This window comes from Cherax quadricarinatus, chromosome 39 (assembly GCF_038502225.1).
Source record: "Cherax quadricarinatus isolate ZL_2023a chromosome 39, ASM3850222v1, whole genome shotgun sequence".
Classification (NCBI taxonomy): domain Eukaryota; kingdom Metazoa; phylum Arthropoda; class Malacostraca; order Decapoda; family Parastacidae; genus Cherax; species Cherax quadricarinatus.
In genome coordinates this window covers 17,421,743-17,446,531 of record NC_091330.1, presented here as the reverse complement: position 1 = coordinate 17,446,531, position 24,789 = coordinate 17,421,743, and the positions used below count along the sequence as shown (strand labels likewise).

The 24,789-nt window shown below is 42.0% G+C and overlaps 1 protein-coding gene across 1 annotated transcript in view; it reads right to left on the bottom strand.

Moving 5' to 3' along the window:
• Window positions 1-24,789, bottom strand: part of LOC128696371 (chloride channel protein 2-like) — a 411,833-nt gene that overhangs the window by 369,699 nt on the left and 17,345 nt on the right. The window contains exon 2 of the mRNA XM_070092470.1: window positions 1,667-2,726. Within this exon, the coding sequence (XP_069948571.1) occupies window positions 1,667-1,762 (96 nt within the window). The 5' untranslated portion in view covers window positions 1,763-2,726. The remainder of the gene's footprint in view (window positions 1-1,666; window positions 2,727-24,789) is intronic.

Here is a 24,789-nt window from a genome sequence, read left to right as displayed (position 1 = left end):
ACACTTATTGTGTTGTCTCTTACGTGCTAGTGGCGCCCCTGATTTTCATTGGAGGGAAGTTGCAGCCTTTGCCGAGTTTTTTGCTTTCATAGGGAGTCATTATCGTGTACAGGTTTGGTACTAATGCTTCTAAAATTTTTCAAGTGTATATAATCATGCATCTCTCCCGCCTGCGTTCTAGGGAGTACAGGTTAAGGAACTTCAAGCGTTCCCAGTAATTGAGGTGTTTTATCTCCGTTATGCGCGCCGTGAAGGTTCTCTGTACATTTTCTAGGTCAACAATTTCACCTGCCTTGAAAGGTGCTGTTAGTGTGCAGCAATATTCCAGCCTAGATAGAACAAGTGACCTGAAGAGTGTCATCATGGGCTTGGCCTCCCTAGTTTTGAAGGTTCTCATTATCCATCCTGTCATTTTTTTTTTGCAGATGCGACTGATACAATGTTATGGTCTTTGAAAGTGAGATCCTCAGACATTATCACCCCAGGATCTTTATATTAGTTTATTGCTCTATATTGTGTGGTTGGAATTTGTTTTATATTCCGATATAGTTTTAATTTCCTCGTGTTTTCCATATCGGAGTAATTGAAATTTCTCATCATTGAACTTCATATTGTTTTCTGCGGCCCATTTAAAGATTTGGTTGATGTCCGCTTGGAGTCTTGCAGTGTCTTCAATGGAGGACACCGTCATGCAAATTCGGGTGTCGTCTGCAAAGGAAGACACGGTGCTGTGGCTTACATCTCTCTCTATGTCAGATATGAGGATGAGGAACAGGATGGGAGCGAGTACTGTGCCTTGTGGAACAGAGCTTTTCACTGCAGCCGCCTCAGACTTTACTCTGTTTAATACTACTCTTTGTGTTGTATTCGTTAGGAAACTAAAGATCCATCTACCAACTTTTCCTGTTATTTCTTTATCACGCATTTTATGCACTATTACACCATGGTCACACTTGTCAAAGGCTTTTGCAAAGTCTGTGTATACTACATCTGCGTTTTGTTTGTCTTCTAGAGCATCCAAGACCTTGTCATAGTGGTCCAGTAGTTGTGACAAACAGGAGCGACCTGCTCTAAATCCATGTTGCCCTGGGTTGTGTAATTGATGGGTATCTAGATGGGTGGTGATCTTGTTTCTTAGAACTCTTTCATAGATTTTTATGATATGGGATGTTATCGCTATCGATGGATCAGGAAACTTCAGCTGTTCCCTTGAGAAGAACAGCTGTTGAGCAACAGCAATAATGCTGAAAACTTTTTGCAGCCTCACACTGGGGCAACTGTACACAAGAACACTATAAGTTTGTAACTATACAAATATTTGTAAAAACAGAAAACTAAAACTACAGAAGAGATAATTACAATAAAAGAATAACTATAAAGAGTTAGCATAATAGGAGAATATTACTATAAAAAATGCATAAAATTATCAAGTTTCACATGGTGAATAAGACATTCAATGTCCCATTGATTTTTGACACTTTTTGTGACGAAGACACAGTCAAAATATTGTCCTGACAAACACTGCATACGAGACTAAGGAATTTTTTTCAAATCAGACGGAGGAGAGATTTCCTGCAATACTTGATAAACTAATACCACTATACAGCCAACCATAAACTGCTGACGTAATGGAAAAAAAAAGAATGTAGGAAAAAATAGTACTCACCAATGTCTGCTCATACTGACGACCGCAGAATGTGTCGGTGTCTTGATCATCGTCCTCTTCAGACTCCCCAGGAGGGATCTTCCACCTCACGGACATTGTGGTGTAGTGGAGCGCTGATGGAGCTGAGTGGTAGAGATGTAGGTGGTAGGACTGTGTCGAAGTTCTGCTTGTATATTTTAATTAAGAAGAGGTAGCCACCAAACAGACGACGGTTGTGGATAACCTGTGGCAGGTATGAAAGGTGGCAGCGGCACCAGCACCTTAAACACCTACACCAGCAGGTCAATACCTACACCAGTAAGTCAACAACTACACCAGCAGGTAACTATCTGCACCAGGAAGTCGTCACCAACACCTGCAGGTCACTATGTAAACCAACAGGTTATCACTAATACCTGCAGGTCACCACCAGGTCACCACCTACACCAACAGGTCGTTACCACCGCTGCTGGAGGAGAGGTCGACACGTGTGTGGCAGCGTATACTCCCCAACAACACCAAGGTCAACCAGATGGGTTTTTTATCATTAACTTTCCAGGGAGGTTCTTGGCTGCGTCTCTAGGGACTCCACCTGGGCAAGCCAGACGCACTCACCACCTTCACCTACCTGGCCACATTAAATGTCACTGGTACCACTTGATCACTTAACTATTATCCTTACGTCACTGTATATTAATGTCCACGATCACTTTTGACAATCCACTCGCCACTCCGGCTGACTTGTGAATTTAAAAACTAGTCCAACACAAATTACCCGATGGTATTCACTTTAAGGAGCCTTATCTGTTTATCACTTCGTTATCAGGGGTTGGAGGAGCGCAGCCCAGATACACCACAGAGGGAGGGACGGGGGCAGATATCACAAGAATGCAGGCAGGGTGATCTAGGAAGACACTAACTCCCCGGATCATGCCTGGCTACCAGGATACTTGATACTGTCAGGCTCAGGTACTCTTCACTACTTGGAGCGGGTCCTCTTGTCCCAGCTGCTCCCACCAGGTCATACCTCAATTAGGCTACACCTTAACCAGGTCACTCCATAACCGGGCCACAGATCTGCCTGCAAAAAATAAACGTTTTTTTTTTTATTTTTATACGTGTTGTGATACATTCCCTAACAATATTAAAGTTACATCACGCTACAAAACATCCGTTACTTTCGATTGCGTTCAGTCAAGTATCCATGTTTTTTTAACGATGCAAATGAAATTGATGCGTTTAATCTAAGATAAAGCGCTGCGTGACCCTTGTCGGTTTAACGCTTTCCTTGATTATAATAATAATAATAATAATAATAATAATAATAATAATAATAATAATAATAATAATAATAATAATAATAATAATAATCTAAGACACCAAGAGCTTAATTAAACGCTCAGTAACAGGACGAAAATCATTTTTATTGATGAGATAATGATAATGATGGTGACAGTGATGATTAAGATTGGTAATAGTGATGATAAATAAGAACAACGCAAAACACAGACGCTGAGGAAAAGTTTGTTATTTGATGTAGTATGAAGTCCCTAGAACTGTACTCCGTAGAACGTAGGCGGGATAGATACATCATAATCTACTCCTGAAGATACCTGAGGAATGGCCCCAAATCTTCGCACAGACATCACTACATAGACAAAAGACTTGACAGACGGTGCAGGATAATTCAGATGAAAATCAGGGAATCTATGAGTACACCACGATACAACGACTCTTCAACACCCTCCCTTCATGCATAAGGGGGGATTACCAACAGCCCCCTAGATCTCTTCAAGAGGGAGCTCGACAAATATCTCAAAACAATTCCTGATCAGGCAGGTTGTGCTGCATACGTACGGTGGATTGCGATCTGGTCTGGGCAGGGCCGCGGGGGCGGCAATCCCCGAAAGCGACTACACGTAACCTACAGAAACCATTTATCCTCACCTCTAAACGCACACATCGTGTTAGATATACTGCCTCGTGCTAGGCAGAGTCAACTACACAGCCACACCCACTCATGTACCCATCCAACCTACTTTTAAAGCTACTCAAAGTTCTCGCTTCAGTGACGCTACGTTGGGAGTTTGCTCCACTCTTCTATAAGTCTATCAGATTAAAAGTATGGTCTCACTATTAAACGTCTCCTTAACACACGCCAGACAGTCGTATGAGGGATCACAAGTTCTCAACGAGTGGACTTATGATCCCTCATACGACAGTCTGGCGTGTGTTAAGGAGATGTTTAATCATAAGGTCATAACGACTGGGTCTGTCTCTTTGAAACGCCCTTGTGTTACCACCAGTGATTTCCAATAGTATATCCATTCTAAATAAAATTTCTCCAACGTGAGACCATTGCTGAGAATCTTGGTTAGATATTTTCAACACGCTATTTATATTCCTTTTATTTACTTTTGCACCATCATTATATGTCTTTCCTGAGAGTGCAAATTAAATGCCTTCACCTTAACTTCGTTGGAAGGATTTCTGATACACGGAATCAACTTCGTTATGCTTTATATCCATTCTGTAATATGGAGACCAGAAATCGGGGGTTCGATCCCTGGCTAGTCGCAATATTGTTATTTGCTTAAAACCACTCGTTCGTGGATGCATTAGCATATATATATATATATATATATATATATATATATATATATATATATATATATATATATATATATATATATATATATATATATATATATATATATATATATATATATATGTCGTGCCGAATAGGCAGAACTTGCGATCTTGGCTTAAATAGCAACGCTCACCTTGCCATATAGGACAAGTGAAAATTTGTGTATGCAATAATTTCGCCAAAATCATTCTGAACCTAACAAAAAAAAAATATTTCACTGTGTTTGTTTAGTATTAAATTACTGTAAACAAATCTAAAATATATTTAGTTGGGTTGGGCTAAAATAAATTGTTCTTGTTATAATAAGGTTAGGTAAATTTTCTAAGATTCTTTTGGTGCAAAATTAAAAAATTTTACATTAACATTAATGAAAAAAAAATATATCTTTAAACGTATAAGAGAAAATTTCAGAAAGGACTTAATTTTAAATGAGTTGTTGCTAATTGACCAGTTTTATATATTCGGCACGACATATATATCAACTTTTAACTTTTAAGAAGGCACTGAACCTGTCACTAGAGGATGAGCAATGGGATCAGGCAACCCTCCCAGTACGACTGGGAGATATAGGGGTGCGCAAAGCAACGCATGTTGCTTTACCTGCTTTTCTGTCTTCGTGTTTGGCTTCCAGTGCATTAGTCAAGAAGATAGTTCCCGAACGCTTGAGAGACGTGGTAGGAGCTCAAGACCCCAGGTTTACTGAAGCAGCGATACGGTGGGACACCCTTACAGACTCCTCCAGTAGACCAGCTCCTCCCAAAGAGCACAAACAGTCCCACTGGGACAAACCGATCATGGAAAAAATCGCCAACACAATGCTCTCCAATGCTTCAGGAAAGGACAAAGCTCGTCTTCTGGCAGTGAAGGCACCACACTCAGGAGATTTCCTGTTAGCTGTTCCCAATTCCTCCCTGGGCACCCGTCTCGACCCACAGGCCATTCGGATTGGTGTTGTTCCTCGCCTAGCCGCCCCCATCCTCACCTAACTTAGGTGTATTTACGGCAGGGCGACAGCTGATCAATTCGGACTTCATGGTCTCGTGTGTCACACAGCAGAAGGGAAGTATCCCAGACATGAGGAGGTCAATGACATCATAAAGAGAAGCCTCGCCACAGCCCGTTGCCCAGCTCAACGGGAACCCCAAGTACAGAGGTCTGATGGAAGTCAAAAGAGTCCTGATGGAGCCAATATGCTACCCTGGAAGGATGGAAAGCAGATTGCTTGGGACTACACCTGTGCCGCCACACTGGCAGACACCTACTTGCCATACTCCGTAGTGGAAGGGGGTGGAGCTGCCAGCCACAGGGAGACCCAGAAGACCCGAAAATATGAAGACCTTCCCTCTTGCTTTAACTTCATTCCAATAGGGTCGGAGACCCTTGGAGCATGGGGCAAGTGTGCTCTAAAGTTCCTCAAAGAGCTGGGTGAAAATATCATGTGGGGTTCGAACACGTGGATAGGGTAAAGTAATACTCATGTAGGCTGGTAGTACGTATATTACGGATAATGTGGGGAGCGCCCAAACAACCGTATACCTGCCATCTCTAGTTTGTATTAGTTGTATGTCGGGACGACATACGTTAGCGTCGCCGAGCTCTCAGTAGTAGTAACCAGTTACCAGTAACCAGTGTACCAGTAGATGACTCACTACCAACCGTCTCTGCGTGAATCACTGGCTGTATTCATATTGTTGCTGACCTAGCAGGATTTCAAGCGCCCCCTCGCCCATGGGCACTCCTCAGTCAGTCTAGTCAAGGGGCAGAGAGAGGCAGGTTCGGCTGTGGCGCCCTTCCACATACTTCAGTTACAATATACATACTTCCAGCCTACGTGAGTATTTTTACCCAATCCACGTGTTCGAACCCCACATGATAAAAAGCTCATCACAGAAACCAAGGACCACAGGGCGACCAGCTTCCTCTTTCAGAGACTCAGTGTTGCGATCCAGAGAGGAAATGCCTGCAGCATTCTGGGCACACGGCCCACCGCAGGGGAGCTGGACGAAGTATTCGAGATGTAGCTCTGAGTTACCTATGTTGTTTTACTTTCTGTTGTATTTTTGTGAATGTTTGGCCAATGTATTTTGTCTTTAAATAAAACATACTTGAAATATAGGGGGTGGTAGGAGAAAATTCTCAAACAGCTTCAGGGAGAACCTTGAGTTTTCCCTGAAGCAAGTTCATTCTTTTCTCTGAGGATGAGAGTTCCCAGGACAGTTCTAGAGGTGGTACCTCCATATATATATATATATATATATATATATATATATATATATATATATATATATATATATATATATATATATATATATATATATATATATATATATAATATATATATATATATATATATATATATGCAAACAGTCACAGACGGGCGATCTTGACTATGCGGGACAAGCCACGGAGGGGGGGGGGAATATTTAGCTCAAGTACTTTCACACTTCTCAGTGCATCATCAGGAGCTGTGCAATGTTGCAAGGAAGCAACCAAAGCAGGGAGAGAGGTGTCAGAGTAGCGTAGGTGTCATCGGCCAGAGTTATCCTTATCCCCAGTCTAAGGGTAACCGTGGCCGGTGACAAACTGCTGCAGTGCTCTTTTCTGTCATTTAGAGATCACAATCATCCTACTGACTGGTCCTCTGCTAAAACTGTCTACCCTACTACTAGCTTTCACAGTCGCCATCTTGTTGAAGCTTCCTTTATACACAACTCTCCTTGTGGGTCATTCCATGTCAAGTGGTTTGATTTTAGAAAAGTGCCCCATCTCATCATCATGGATTTTAATGAGACTTGTGTGCTGAATCTTATGTCTTAAACTAAGTTTGGTAGAGTTCAAGATCCGTCAGTGAAATGGTTGCTGAGATAGAACCCTTTGTTTATGACCATGTCACAACCATGTACCGTAACCCTACGAAATTCGGCAGTTTTTAATCAAAATAATTTCTCGCTCTTTCCACCAAAATAAATTAAACTTTGCTATCATACACAGCTTCTTATGTTTAATCCAATGGAACTAATATGGATTTACATTTTTTAAACTGACATGGTGATTGAGCCTCAGTGTGGGGCAAAAATATCAATGCATCAAAAAATCTCAAAGTTTAGCCTTCTCTGGCTCATGTAAAAATAGAGATATCCCTTTGAAATTTTGTTTACCATTTTGTGACATAACCTTATTTACATGTACATAGTTTCAACTTGGGAGAATGTTTTATTCTTTTTAAATTTTAATTTAAACTTTCACATTTTTTCAAAAAAATTAGAAAATAGGATATTTGCAATGTGCTTTTGCAAAAAAAAAAGTCATCTTGAAACATTTTCAAACTGCGTTCATTAGAAAGAGCATGTTTTAAACCATCTAAAAAAAATTGCTTCAGTTTTTCATCACTCCCATATAATGCCCAAAAAATAAGGGTAAAAAATTAACAGGATACTGTAGCTTCAATGCTCTGCGAAAATCTCCAGTATGGTTAACTTTTTAAGCTGGACGTGTTATGTGATCTTTTTTTTCCAGCACTCTTTATGAGAAAAGCATAGAAGTATCTGATTGCGTTGGTCCATGGTGGCATTACCACTACTGGTTCAATCAATTTGAACCAGCAACCCCATCGCCATAGAGGTCACGCCCAGTAGCCATGCAATCTCAGCCACCGGTGGGTTTCTTTGTTCAGGTTCCCAAGCCTGGACTCTTTGTTTTTTTTCTGTTGAAGTTACAAAGCCTTGCTGGGATATTTGTTTGGTTCTCAAGTCAATAACAAGGCTGCTTAGTCTAGGTTCCCAAGCCTACAGCGGGTATCTTTAGTTGGTTCCCAAGCCGAAGTTCTGACTATTTGATTTTTTCACTGCATTGCTTTAAATTGATGGCTCATGTTTGCCAAAAAAAATTCTGAAAACTGATATTGTCACCCAGATGATGTAACTGATGGAACATGAAGCACAGAAATGAGTTGTTGCTCCGGCATCCAACAAATGTCATCTCTTTCAGGCCAGTAAAATGAACCGGCCAGACAGTGTGGCTGCATAAACTTGATCAATGTATCACTTTCTTCCACCGATACTGCAACAACGTTTCCAATCCATTTCTTATAGTAAATACTAGCAACGTAATTTTTTTTTTATATTTTATTGAAAAGACATACATAGTACATAAAAATAAACGACAAATTACATAGTGAAAACAGTGATGAAAAATTCTGCATAGTACATGTACTTTCCAATTAACATATTACATCTGAAAAACAAATCTGTACAGTAAACAATGACCACTCCAATCCTTGAAGTAATGACATTATGTCTGGAACACTAAATCTAACCTAAAGACTCCTTGGCAAGTACATCTAATTCCTGATTGTTCATCCTGCCACGGAATGTACACCTTACATTCTGAAAGCACTACCCCCCCCCCCTTCTTGCGTGTCAATCCACCTGACACGTAACAATCTTTATATGTAACTGTATATTGTATGAAATACTTTCATTATTCCATATTGAACAACATGATACGTTCAGTATCACTCAATGTATTGAGATAATATAAAATTCAATTCTACATGATTCATGTACAACGTATATCTACTAAACACCCAAACATATCACCTTCTCGAGGAAGGTATAAATATATACATATGTTACAAACACTTTACAACACAACCAGTGAAAACACAAATACCTAATCCTATGTCATCCATCAATTACCCTATAATATATATCAATTCAATGGTAACCTAAACCTACGGGCTCTATAGAGCTCCCATGAAAAAACAATATGTATTAAGAAAACAGGATAAGTCAAGCTTTCTAAAAATATTTCGCCCATATCATTAAAACCACTACTAAGATGTAAGTCTGTTATCACAAAACATAACAGTGCATGACCTTCACACGTCGATAAATACTGAAGCCTTCCTACCACACGCAATACTTCATGTGTATATATATATTTCGCATTCACACAGTGCACCCATTTTGTCATTTCATTACACACATACCAATAATTTCGTTGCAGATATATAATATTCCATCACATTACGACGTCTGTCGTCCTTTGTCATTAGCATAATTAATAATTAAATTGAAGAACGTGTATCGTTCACAACACACAACCCGCTCATCATACAGTCAAAGGCACTTATGTCTCAGTACTATATTCATTCTCTTCCACACTAAACCCTTTCACACTGTCCTCATCGGGAAGCCAGCCCGCCGCGACCCCTTACATTGCACTTAAATCCCATAAATCCCTCAACCTAAAACTCCGATAGCCCTCAGTAAACGCAATCTCCCAATTCCCTCCATAAATTTCCCTATTACGACACTTAGTTCTGTAAAATGTCGCAGCTAACACCTTTATCCTCTCATCCACGCCCACCTCCCTCATGGCCCATGACGTATATATAAAATCCGTGACCAAATACGCCACTGCATTCTCCACCATCTTATTCACCCCACCTATATCCAAACTTAAAGCCCGCAACACCTGCAATCCTCCCCCACCCACTAACCTGAACACCTTTCCTAACCAGACCCGCACCACTTCTATACAGTCACAAAAATATACCGCATGCAAAATTGTCTCCATGCTTCCACACGCTCTACATTCCCCTCCCTCCCTTATCCTCCTATTGAATAGGACAACCCCAGACGGCAAAATCCCATGTAAAAATCTAAACATTACCTCCCGAACACCCGGTTTTACACGTAATTGTTTTAGACGCGTCCATATTTCGTTCCACGCATACATAGGGTATGCCCCTTCAACAGCAGCCACCACTGACCTACCTTCCACTCCTTCGAGGACCCGCAATTTAACACACGACGGATCCCTCACTGTCATTAATAACCTCAACATGGCCTCACCAACTATTAAATCCCTACCCCCCCACCACCGTTGCATATCCTTACGTACTCGCACAAGTCCACCTCCCCTCCCGCTCCCCTCCCTTATATAACTTCGTTTTAGGTACACGCTCATCATCCTTTTTTCCAGAGGTAAAAGTCCCAGCCCTCCTCGACTGACCGGAAGTGTTAACACCGCTCTACTTAACCATTCGCAGCCCGATCCCCATATAAACCTAAAAACCCCATGTTGTAAACGCTTCACCTCACGTCTCATCAGCGGGTACATGACATCGACATGCCATATCTTGCTGTACAATAGCACGTTCGTCACTATTACTCTTTGATGCAGCGTTAGTTGCGCCGCCCTCAAACCACCAAGTCTTTTCAATACTCCATTCACTATTCTCACCGAATTCACCTCTTGAGCCACCCGTGTATTTCTCACATAAATTATCCCACATATCATTAGTTGATCCACCACCTTCCACCCACCCCCTACCACCTCATCCCCATTTGTACTATCCCTTAAGTCTAGAAACTTAGTCTTCTCAACATTAATTTTCATACCTGAAGCCTCCCCAAACACATCCACCACCTTACCCACCCTAAGCAAATCCCCATTACCTCTCACCAAAACAGTCGTGTCATCCACATAACCTACGATACCAGCCCCCCCTCCCCCCGGTCAGTACCCTCCCCACCTCCCGCAACACACCTCCGAATGGCCCTATAAAATGGATCCTGTATACACGCAAACAATATTTGTGATAGTGGGCAGCCTTGGCGCAGTCCCCGTCGCATCTGTATAGCAACGTAATTACCAGGGAGCAGCTGTGATATTCGTAAGCCTGGCATTTTAGTGCTCGTATTGGAAGTTTTGGAAAAGAAGTTGATGGCATCATTTAAAACTTTGCTTACACGTATGGTGTGACACATATTGGTGATGCTCCCTCGTTCCACCTACTGTGCTGCTTTCTCGCCATCTTTCTTCTTGAAACGATTTGTTTTCATCAACTTCTTTGGGAACAAATATATATTTAACTCCATGTGTATGCTTATCACAAGATTCGAATAGATCTTTTGGTATCAGTATTGGTCGTTCAATGGTTTTTGAAGGTGAGCGCTAGTGAATAATCTTTTTGCCATTTCTCCAATTCCATCACACGGTGATTTGCCATGGCTTGTTCCAAAAAAAAAATTCCATTGTGCTTCAACATCGAAATCAGTCTTGTGAGTGCACAAATTGACATAATTTTTGAAGTTCTATTGAGTACCCGAGCCATCACTAAAATAGTGGATTCTAGCAACTTTCGTTCTTGCCTTCAAAAACCCGATCAGTTTGCAAATGAACACATGAACAGATATTGAGTGACGCTGCATGTGATCTGTGATGATGGGAAGGTTTGTACCTTGTAGGATACCAGTTTCGTTGACGTAGTATGCAACAAAGGGGTGTAATGTAGCTTGTGAATTTTCCCAATGAAAGCCCTGAAGTGTCTTGTATAACAAAAGAGAAATTTTGAGCGAAGTCAATCAAAACAATTATTTTGCTTTCTTCTAAATTCGCCTTCAAACCTTTCAGATATTCGCTTTGATGCTTTGACACAAATTTTGTTCGCAAGCTTGCTGATAAATTCATCCAACGTCAGTCTGCACATTTCTAGCATTTCGCAATCAGTATGCACCCAGTTCAAATTCAATCGGTTCATCCAGATCCCAAGCTTTGAATATTTCTTCGAGATAAACCGTAAGTTCTTCCTCACCTGGACAATCTTGGCATCGCTGTAGCATGCAATCTAGAGTTCAAATTGCAAACAGTTTTTTCTATAAGCACTTTGTAATCGTCTTTAATATTGTCTCCTTGCAACATGAGTTTGACGTTCTGATGTATGGTACAAACGCAAACAGAATGGGTAGCTGAAGCACCAAGTGTTATGCACCACTTGGGTCTGAACACAAAATTTTGAAAACTCGATTTCAGCGACAGGCCTTTCACGATATACTATATGCATCTCTTCAAGGTTGCTCAACAGCAACGACTTCTGTTTGTGTATCTTTTCTCCATCAATCCGAACTGGAACACAATCTTTCTTGCCAGGACACATTCTGCTGAATTCATCGTCTTCGTAAAATTTTTGTACATAGAGTACAAAAATTTTACGAAGACGATGAATTCAGCAGAATGTGTCCTGGCAACTGCGTCCCAACTTTTGGTCTTGTCAAGGCCAAATTACCTTGTTCTTTCTTGATTTTTCTGGTCACCTTCATCATACACTTTGAAACTCCAAACTCCAAGACTGTAGCTTCAATAGACCAACCTTTTTTTGGAGCCAAAGTCACTATTTGAACTTTTTTGGAGCTGTCGGACATTTCGATTTTCTTTTTCATTTCTTCAGTCAAAGAAATGTAGTCTTCACATAAGTTGCATTTTATCATCTGACTAGACTAGACGGTCCAGCGTTGTGAACATCGAGTCTGACAGCGGCAGTGATCTTGTGCATTATCACATTTTGCACTTGTTCAATTTCTCGTTTTGTATAGCCCACTTTATTGCTCATTTCGAAAATTTCAATGATGATTCACCCAAGGCAGACAAGTTTTTATTAATTGTGATAGACTTGTCCATATCAAAATCATCCGAAGATGAGGACGAGGCAATTGAAGTCTCCATTATTCAAGCATCAGCCTTACATATAGAACAAATTTTCTGACCGGGTTTGATTTTGCTCTTTGTGAAACAATTCAAATTTGTCAGCCATTTCAACATCGACCCTCAAAAGTTCTGCTCTGGTATGATGATTTTTGCTTTCCAAAAGGAATGCAGAATGTCTTTTGCATTGTTTCATATTTTTCGAGGTACGTTGCTCCATAATGCAAACAAATTTGGTCATCGTCCATAAGATTTACTTTTGAACATCGAATAAGTAGCGCTTTGTCGTCTGTGGATAAGTCTTGTACCGATTTAAAACAAACTTTCTTATAATAAAATAAATTCTGACATGTTGATGACGGTTTTTCTCTTCCAACAATACATGTTGTGGGATCACCGTTACTGGAAGATTCCACAGTTTCCATACTAGAAAATTGCTATCAAATTGTCTATATAATTAATTTACCTAAGAGATATAAAACAGTATTTTAGATGAATAATGATACTTGTTTTAAGAACTTCATTTATCAGCATATAATATGATATAACATCAACATACAGTAACCTGTTGAACTTTGACCCTTATTTTTTGAGCATTATATAAGTCCAATGAAAAACTAAACCAACTTTTTTAGATGGTTTAAAACACGCTCTTTCTAATGGATGCAGTTTGAAAATGCTTCAAAATGACTCTCTCCTTTTTTTTTGGCAAAAGGTTATTGAAAAAAAACTTTTCTACTTTTTGAAAAAAAAAAAGCGAAAATTTAAATTGAAAAGCAACGAAACATTCTCCCAAGCTGAAACTATATATTTGTAAACAAAATTATGTCACAAAAAAAGCACAAGTAAACAAAATTTCATGGGGATATGTTTATTATTACCCAAGCCAAAGAAGGCTAAACTTTGACATTTTTTTGAAACACTGATATTTTTGCCCTACTTTGAGGCTTAAATTAATCAGTACGTCAATTTCAAAAAAAAATGTAAATCCATAATAGTTCCCTTGGATTCAGTGTAAGAAGTTGTGAAAGATGGTAAAGTTTCATTTATATTGGTACAGTGAGAAATTATTTTGATTCGAAATTAGCTTGGGACATGGTGGATTTAGGACACCAAGTTTCATCAAAATTTGTGATGGTGAGGTAGTCCACTTGACATGAAATGACTCTTACAAGTGTGAATCTTAGACCTGGCTTTGTCTCTGCAGATGTCTTCCTTTCTCATTACACTGTCATTTGCTCCAAACTTCAGAACACTCATGACTTAACCTGATCCTTTGGAGGTGTGTTCAACACACTTCCAAAGAATTTAGATATGCCCTTCCCGCTCTCCTTTTCGTTAGTGTGACTTTGTAAATGGTCCAAGTCGGACCGAAACGTCGTCGAAAGCTTCTATATATCTTCACTATATATGTTGTCATCTTTAGTACCGTCATTTATTACTCTTTTATTCTATAATTATTACTAATTACAATAATTGCAATTCTGAAGGAGTGTTAATGTTGCAGTTTTATAGCTGTAGTGTAAGCAAGCCTCTGTAAGACAGTGATGAAGTGAATGATTAAAGTTTTTCTCTTTCGGGCCACCCTGCCTTGGTGAGAAACGGTCGATGTGTTAACAATAAAAAAATAATTGCAATTATACGTCAAATATGAAGCCAAGAATTCTAATAACTTTTTTTTGTAGATACACTGCTAACAAGGTGGTCTGGTGTCATCCACTCCCCCTCCCCGCCACTCCACACTACCCACCATCACACCGAACAACTGGATGTACCGAGAGGTGTGTTAAATTATTCTTGACTGGTGGTGAATAGGTGACATGCAACCTTAATGACCTTAATGTAGTAGTCGAGAGGCTTTAAACCCAATTCACTAACCTACCACCATCACGTGAAAACTTGGCAACCCACCCCAAGTAGATAGTTCGTTTTTGTATGCATTACAGCACAACGAGTTGAACATGATCTAGTATGGACAGTTATAAAAAATATATATATTTATTAGTCTAGGTTAAGAAAGAACAAATTAGGTTAGGTTATATTTTACATTAGATTAGGCTACGTTTGGTTAGATTTATCTTGGTTAACTTCTACGTAGAGTTAACCGCCAATAACAAAATAACTTGAGCAGGGATGATTTTAATTAGATTATTATTATTATAATCAAAGGGAAGCGCTAAACCCGGAGGATTATACAGCGCCTGGGGGGGATGTGGAAGGCATTCAGGCTTAATTCGGGGAACTGGAGCACAGATCCAATTTCCTAAATCAAGAGCCCCTCACCAACATCAAGGAACCTTCCTTGAGGGGATTTTAATTAGAGCATTGGCATCCCCGCGCTCTCTGGAATAGCTGTGTAACCAGTGCGACGAACATCCTGACATCACATTACATAAAGAACAATCACCTCTGCAGGCCAGAGGAGGTTGTCAGACCAAGAGTCACTCCGACGCCTAGGCTTCTGCCCTAAGTGGGGATTGTCCCTGACAGGAGACAAGTTTGTTGAGTTGTGAGAACACCAGCATCATAAAGAGCACCGGGATCAAGACACTAACGTCACATCACTGACTGGACCTTGTTCACGACGCCCTCACAAAAAAAAAAAACTGCCACGCCTGCGCCGTAGGGCGTACAGCACTGCGATTACAGCCATGCTAATCATTCATCCCCGGCCATAGGAATGGAGTCAACAAGTCCCAAACATAAAGTTATGAATTGTACCCACTCTTATACATTAACATCCCCATTCAAGGCAGGTGAAATTGCAGAGCTAGAGAATGTACAGAGAACCTTTACTGCACGTAGAAGTTCCGTCAAACACCTTAACTACTGGGAGCGCCTGGAAGCACTTGACTTGTACTCACTAGAGCGCAGGCGAGACAGATATATCATAATCTACACCTGGAAGATTCTGGAGGGACTGGTCCCTAATATGCACACAGCAATCACTCCATACGAAAGCAAAAGACTTGGCAGGCGATGCAACATACCCCCAGTGAAAAGTAGGGGCGTCATTGGTACACTAAGAGAAAACACAATAAGTGTCCGGGGCCCAAGACTGTTCAACAGCCTCCCACCAGCAATAAGGGGCATTACGGGAAGACCCCTGGTTGTCTTCAAGAGGGAGCTGGACAGATACCTAAAGACGGTGCCGGATCAGCCGGGCTGTGGTTCGTACGTTGGATTACGTGCGGTCAGCAGTAACAGCCTCGTTGATCAGGCCGATCCACCGGGAGGCCTGGTCGTGGACCGGGCCGCGGGGACGTTGATCCCTGGAATGCCCTCCAGGTAGACTCCAGGTAGTTGTCCTCCTTCGGGAGCCAGTGACGGGGAATCATGTGATAAAAGACCCGTATCAGGACACTGATCCTGACCAATATATCATCATTAGATACACACAATCATGATGCGCTCCTTAGCAATGATACTCGCGAAGAATGTGTATGTCTTGTGTAGTTTTGTCCATGTACAAGTTCAACTAGATGGCACTTATTGGACAGAGGATTGAGCCTCCAACATTCCTTGCTCTCTATGACCTACATGAGTTTAGCGCTTAATACAAATGTAAATAAATATTCAAGATTCCCTTAATGCGTCAACTGCAGGTGAGACTGAAACAACGTTGTTGGTGGGAGGAGAGAGGTGAAGATGGGGGAGAGGAGGACATTCTCAGCACTGATTATCTAGCAATCAAATGAGGTTATCACCATCACAGGAGGTTATCACCATCACAGGAGGTTATCACCATCAAAGGAGGTTATCACCATCAAAGGAGGTTATCACACACCAATACATCTTTCTCCAGCAGTTATATAAAAAAAAAAAGACTGAGCGGGACAAAAAATGCGAACTTGATATTATCGGAGATAAATGCTGGTATACATGTATGTGGTGTACATTTGTGTGGTATATACGTGTACGAGGTACACATGTACGAGGTACACGTGTGTGCGAGGTACACGTGTGCAAGGTACACATGTGCGAAGTACACATGTGCGAGGTACACGCGTGCGAGGTACATATATGCGAGGTACACGCGTGCGAGGTACACATGTGTGCGAAGTACACGTGCGAGGTACACATGTACGAGGTACATATGTACGAGGTACACGCGTGCGAGGTACATATATGCGAGGTACACGCGTGCGAGGTACACATGTGTGCGAAGTACACGTGCGAGGTACACATGTACGAGGTACATATGTACGAGGTACACGCGTGCGAGGTACACGAGTGCGAGGTACACACCTGCGTATTTGGTCCACACCTGTGAACGTGCTACATATAAGTGTACGTGGTGCACATATATACATGGTGAAGACTTTGAAATCGGCTTCCCTCATTCTAAGAATTCCCACCTAAAACCCCCTCTCCTTACGTGTGTATATGAGAGAGAGAGAGAGAGAGAGAACACAAACAAAAAGATGCACACAGGTGTGTGCGTTAGTGGTTTCCGGTGGTTCACCAATGACCTACAAAACAGCCACAGCTTCACAAATACCCACTAGGGCAACCTTGGCACCCCATGTTAGGCACACACTGCCACGACTCTTCTGTTTCGTTGCGTAAAACTAACGTTACGTAACTCTGTTGACCCCAGAAAAAGGTGGCGTTAAAGGTTATTTGTATTATCAACGCAATGAATTTATAGCGCATGAAAAATATATATCGTATAATGTTTAGTTATATACATACACATAAACATTCGTCATAATAAAAAAAAAAGAAAAACATGTGGAATACACGTGTACCTTTGTCTCGTTTTGTCAGTCAGTTTAAGTAGGTAATTTGAGTGCAATACTACATTAGTTATTGTGTTATTTAATATAAGACATCAGTAGTTTTGATGTTTTTAATACACCTCAGCAGTTGTTGCATATAGCCTTACATCTTGCCACGCACGACAACACTTATAAATTCAGCCAGTTCGTTCCTTCCTGCTTATCTCTTTTGAGGGGATTTACTCTTCAGCTTCTCAGCCTGCTGGTGACTTACCCTCACTCCACAACCTCGCCGACCCTCCCCCCTCGGCCTGTTGCTCACTTACCCTCACTCCACAACCTCGCCGACCCCCCCTCAGCCTGCTGCTCACTTACCCTCACTCCACAACCTCGCCGACCCCCCCTCAGCCTGCTGCTCACTCCACAACCTCGCCGACCCCCCTCGGCCTGCTGCTCATTTACCCTCACTCCACAACCTCGCCGACCCCCCTTCGGCCTACTGCTCACTTACCCTCACTCCACAACCTCGCCGACCCCTCCTCGGGCTGCTGCTCACTTACCCTCACTCCACAACCTCACCGACCCCCCCTCGGCCTGCTGCTCACTTACCCTCACTCCACAACCTCGGCGACCCCCCTCGGCCTGCTGCTCACTTACCCTCACTCCACAACCTCGCCTCCTGGTCCCTTTTAGATGGTATGCAGTGCAGTCGATGTTGTAACACTGCTTCCGGTCCTCCAGAAGCAGTGTTACAACATCGACTGCCCTGCATACCATCTAAAAGGGACCAGGAGGCACAGACCCCACAAGACAAACAATAGTAGCTACGACAACCCAACTCCAGGTGATTTTTTAGTGGCAGGAAACGGAAAAAGAAAATGGAAGGAAATGACAAAAATAGTCCACCACCTCGGAGCCTTGTTGGACTGGAGGCGCAGCCAGTGGCCACCCATGGCCCTCCAGAATTATAACTACTGATGCCAATAACAAAATCCCCCCAACAAACACAGAATACAACCTCGTTCATATTTGCTAATATACAGGGCCTTAAGCCATCCACCAACAACAAAATACCTTTTATCAGTGGACTTCTAGAGGAGTCTAATGCAATGTTTGCAGCCTTCACAGAGACTCACACAAAAGATCACTTTGACAGTGAAATATGGATAAGTGGTTACAACCTTTTTAGATGCGACAGAAAAAACAGGCAACAAGGGGGGTTTGGCCTGTATGTCAAAGAGTCCTTTATCTGCACGGAGTTGCTGAACACCACAAATGAGGTAGTTGAAGTTCTATCAATAAAGATCGATAACCAAAACCTAGTCATTGTGGTTGTATACAAGCCACCAGATGCAACCTCACAACAGTTCAAGAAACAGCTACTGAAAATTCATTACTGTTTGGAAAACCTTCCAGCTCCATCCCCAAACATCTTACTGCTTGGTGATTTCAACCTAAGGCATACAAAATGGAAGAATGTAGCAAATAATGTTATAGCTGAAACAATCCCCAGAGGTAGCGCAGATGAAAGGTCACACACACATGAGCTACTAAGTCTCTGCGAAAAACACACCTTAAGCCAGCAGATAGTGGAGCCAACAAGACTAGAAAGCACACCTGACCTTATCTTCACAAATAATGAGGACCTGATAAGAGACATAAGAATATCAAAAACAACTAATTCCGATCACAACCTAATCGAAGTCCAGACGTACATGCATAGGGGTCCTGATCAGCAGAATGCATGTACCTGTGAAGGTGTCTTCACAAAATACAACTTCAACAACAAGAACATCAACTGGGACCAGATAAACCATGTCCTAAACGAAACATGTTGGGAAGATGTCTTAAATGACATGGATCCAAACCAGTGCCTTGAAAGGATCAACTTCCTGGCAGCCGAAGCATGTTCTAGGCATATTCCCCTAAGAAAGAAGAAGAGCAGGAGTAAACTGGAGAGAGAAAATGCTCCCTCTACAGAAGACGACGAAGAGTCACTGAGCTCCTCAGGAGTGCTAGAATATCTGATACACGAAAGGAGGTGCTGACCAGGGAAGTGGAAACTATCGAACTTCAGTTAAATGACTCTTACAGGAACCAGGAGAGGCAGGAGGAGCTTAAAGCTATTAGTGAAATTGAAAGAAATTCAAAATATTTCTTTTCATATGCCAAAAACAAGGCAAATACCACATCTAGTATCGGGCCCTTACTCAGACAGGATGGGACTTACACAGATGACAACAAGGAAATGAGTGAAATATTGAAATCCCAGTACGACTCTGTGTTTAGTGAACCACTAATCGGTCTGAGGATCGACGACCCAAATGATTTCTTCATGAATGAGCCTCAAAACTCCATAAATGTATGCAAGATTTCCGACATTACCCTAACTCCGATAGATTTCGAAAAAGCCATTGACAACATGCCTATGCACTCAGCCCCGGGCCCAGACTCGTGGAACTCTGTTTTCATTAAGAACTGCAAGAAACCCCTCACGCGTGCCCTAAGTACACTATGGAGGAGGAGCTTGGACATGGGTGAAATTCCACAGTCACTTAAAACAACGGATATAGCCCCACTCCATAAAGGTGGCAGCAAAGCATTAGCTAAGAACTATAGACCAATAGCTCTGGCGTCCCACATCATAAAAATCTTTGAAAGAGTGCTAAGAAGCAGGATTGCAAATCACCTGGATTCCCAAAATCTGCACAATCCAGGGCAACATGGGTTCAGGGCAGGTCGCTCCTGCCTCTCACAACTACTGGATTACTATGACATGGCCTTGGATGCACTGGAATATAATCAGAATGCAGATGTAATATACACAGACTTTGCAAAAGCATTTGACAAATGCGATCATGGCATAATAGCCCATAAAATACTTGCTAAAGGAATAACTGGGAAAGTGGGGAGATGGATCTTCAACTTCCTAACAAATCGAACACAAAGAGTAGTGGTCAACAGAGTTATATCGGAGGCTGCCATAGTGAAGAGCTCTGTTCCACAAGGCACAGTACTCGCCCCCATCTTATTCCTTATCCTCATATCAGACATAGACAGAGATATACACCACAGCACCGTATCATCCTTTGCGGATGATACTAGGATCTGCATGAGGCTGTCATCTGCTGAGGACGCGGTTAACCTCCAAGATGATATAAACAAAGTTTTCCAGTGGGCAACGGTAAACAATATGATGTTCAATGAGGACAAATTCCAACTACTCCGTTATGGAAAACTGGAGGAGATAATAACTAGAACAGAGTATACTACTGACTCCGGCCATACAATAGAGCGGAAAAATAATGTAAGGGACCTGAGAGTAGTAATGTCTGAGGATCTCACTTTCAAGGATCACAACAGTGCCACGATCGCACGTGCAAAGAAAATGAAAGGATGGATAATGAGAACTTTCAAAACGAGAGATGCCAAGCCAATGATGATCCTTTTCAAATCACTAGGCTGGAATACTGCTGTACATTAACATCTCCATTCAAAGCAGGTGAAATCGAAGATCTAGAGAGTGAACAGAGAGCCTTTACTGCACGTATAAGTTCTGTCAAGCACCTTAACTACTGGGAACGCTTGGAAGCACTTGACTTGTACTCGTTGGAATGCAGGAGGGAGAGATATATCATAATCTACACTTGGAAAATCTTGGAAGGAATGGTCCCAAATCTGCACACAGAAATCACTCCCTACGGAAGTAAAAGACTGGGCAGGCGATGCAAAATGCCCCCAATAAAAAGTAGGGGCGCCATTGGTACACTAAGGGAAAACACCCCAAGTGTCCGGGGCCCAAAACTGTTCAACAGCCTCCCATCAAGCATTAGGGGAATTGCCAATAAGCCTCTGGGTGCCTTCAAGAGAGAGCTGGACAGATACCTAAAGTCAGTGCCGGATCAGCCGGGCTGTGGCTCGTATGTTGGACTGCGTGCGGCCAGCAGTAACAGCCTAGTTGATCAGGCCCTGATCCATTCGGGAGGCCTGGTCATGGACCGGGCCGCGGGGGCGTTGATCCCCGGAATAACCTCCAGGTAACCTCCAGGTTGCTAATCGGAGCGCCCAAGTAAGTACGACCCCCCCCCTCGGCCTGCTGCTCACTTACCCTCACTCCACAACCTCGCCGACCCCCCTTCCTCGGCCTGCTGCTCGCTTACCCTCACTCCACAACCTTGCCGACCCCCCTTCCTCGGCCTGCTGCTCACTAACCCTCACTCCACAACCTTGCCGACCCCCCTTCGGCCTGCTGCTCACTTACCCTCACTCCACAACCTCGCCGACCCCCCTTCCTCGGCCTGCTGCTCGCTTACCCTCACTCCACAACCTCGCCGACCCCCCCCGCGGCCTGTTGCTCACTTACCCTCACTCCACAACCTTGCCGACCCCCCTCGGCCTGCTGCTCACTTACCCTCACTCCACAACCTCGCCGACCCCCCTCGGCCTGCTGCTCACTTACCCTCACTCCACAACCTCGCCGACCCCCCTCGGCCTGCTGCTCACTTACCCTCACTCCACAACCTCGCCGACCCCCCTCGGCCTGCTGCTCGCTTACCCTCACTCCACAACCTTGCCGACCCCCCCTCGGCCTGCTGCTCACTTACCCTCCACAACCTCGCCGACCACCCCCCTCGGCCTGCTGCTCACTTACCCTCACTCCACAACCTCGCCGAACCCCGCTCCCCCCCCCGCACCTCCTGTATGCTCTCTCAACAACTCGCTCCCAAAAACTTCTTATACCTTTCTCCCTACAACTCCCACATCTAGCTAAGCTTACTCCCACAATCAACTAACTCCTACTTCCCCCCTCTATTATTCCCACACTTCTACAGCTCTCTCAAACACCCCTCTAACTCTCCAAGTTTTAACGAATATCTATAACTTACTCCAGTATACTTCATGTTACTTTAACAAACTTAAAATTCATTTGTATACTTCTGTAAACTCCTAAACATATTCACTCTCTTCACTGAAGAATTGAAAATCTAAAAAAAAAAAAGAAAGAAATATGTATAAGAAATTCGACCCATTAGTTATCTGATGATGTGATGTTGCAACTTTATGAGTCAGCCATTAAGAACTACTGAGGGCAGTGTGTTGTTTCTTCCTTATACGAGAAGACAAGACCTGGTTACAGAGACAAACCAACCTGAACAGAGATACCAGGTAGTCGCTGAGCTTGCTGGAGGAGAGTGACCCTGCAAGACCCATTTCAGAGAGCAAAGTTACTGAGATTAGTATTGCAAGATTTCCTGAAGGTTTATATAGAAATGAAACAGATTAACTATTTGTAAGTACTTAGTATCAGTATATTTTATATTCGTATTTTTAATGGTTGGATAAGTGTTATATTAGTCTCTTCTCAAAGTTTATGTTCCCCAGAAATTCATTATTTGTGCAGTAAATAATGTTATCACTTTATATTTTGGTTATCTTCATAAAAATTATATTTCTCCTCTTGAAGAGATGGGAAAACGTGAGAGATGATAATTCCCAAGTAACAGTAACTCCAGTCTACTGGACCTTTAATAGAATACTTCTGGATGTGCTCATTGCCCTGTTGAAGTATCCCAGCTCAGGCTGACACATTTCAACACTGTATAAACCCCCATCCTGTAATGGAATATGATGGGGAAGTATAGCTAGCTAACAGTCCCACTATGTAACACTATATGTAACAAAAGAATCTCTGCATCACTGAGAACTCAAACCAGTTTTCATAATCAAACGCTATATTATTACATACTGTTTAAATCTTAAAGGTATTCCTATACAGGTTAATTGTAGCCTTACAAGACTGAATTTAGGCTTGGTTACGTTAGGTTGGTGCAGGAACAACCTATCAATCCTACCTGACCTAAATTAAATAAGTAAAATATTACTAGGATAAGAAATTAATTCTGTATGTAAGGATAGTATTAATGGACTCTCATTCCTCTAAGTCATAACCTGTACAAGCTAACCCCCTCACGCCCTGAAAGCTCTGAGTCCCTAACATCATATTCTCCCTCCTCCATAAACACTAGCTCCGTGCCCTCTTTATGGTCTTACTCCCATAAAAATTAACCCCCGTGGCTCCTCAATTATTCCACAAAAATCAACCCTGAATACTAACCCTATATCGTCCCTCCTCCCGGACACAAATCCCACGTCCTCCCTAGGATCCTATATACTCTGGGCACTAACCCAGTACCTCCTTCTGGTCCTACATCGCATTCCTTCCCCAGCTCCCACCCTCTGGGCATTGATGTCGGACACATGCACCAGCACACTGACGGGTGACTGCTCACTCAGTACCTGTCTACGCAATTTTTGTCCTAATTTTATCTTATCTTTTGCTCTGAGACAGCACCTCTCGTCTCCAGCCCTGGCTTGTGTTACTTGTTACACTGGCCTCATTACAGTCAGAAGACGAGCATCCACTGAAGAATGACTTACTAAGTAATTATTTTGTCCTGCTGTATAATTCTAGCAAATGTAATTACTTCAGTTTCGTCATAACTGAGAGACATTCTTTGTACGATAACTGAATGAACAAAAGTGATTTAATCTTAAATATTTTTTTATATATGAACACTGAAACTTTTACTGTTTTATTATTATTATTATTATTATTATTATTATTATTAGTTATTGTTGTTGTTAAAGACTATGAGGACAATATACATAACAGGTTTTTCCAGGACTACGTCATCAAATCATAGGTAGATAACTCGACACCGAGCGAAACGTAGTGCCAATAAAAGTTTGTTTTGTATACTGTGTCTACACTTGTCAGTATATTGCCTCTGTATTTACTGCTAATGTTACTACCACTACATCCACTTGTACAATTGCTGGTGTTACAAAAACTGTTTTTAGTAATAAACATATTTCATACTAAAACCGACAACAAAAACTACCATAAAAATCAATGATATCATCAGCTTTCCTCTCGTAAGAGGAGAGTCGACTACATTACAACTTGGGCTGCCTGGATGCAGCTTGACGAGAATACAAGAAGCACTTCAACTCGTGCCAGGCACTACATCTACCATCATACTGCAAAATTATTATTATTGTTATATTCATGAAGAAGTCCTAACCCCGTAGGAGCCAGTTGCATCAAGGTTTCTTACCAAGGTTGTCAGCAGCATTTTTTTTTTAAAGACTTACCATTTTACCTCTCAAATCACACTAAAAAAAACTGTTTTGAAAAAGACTCGATACTCTTAATACACTTGACAGAGGAAAAATCCATCAATTTTATATTCAGGGAAAGAGCACTGGGGAAAATGGTATAC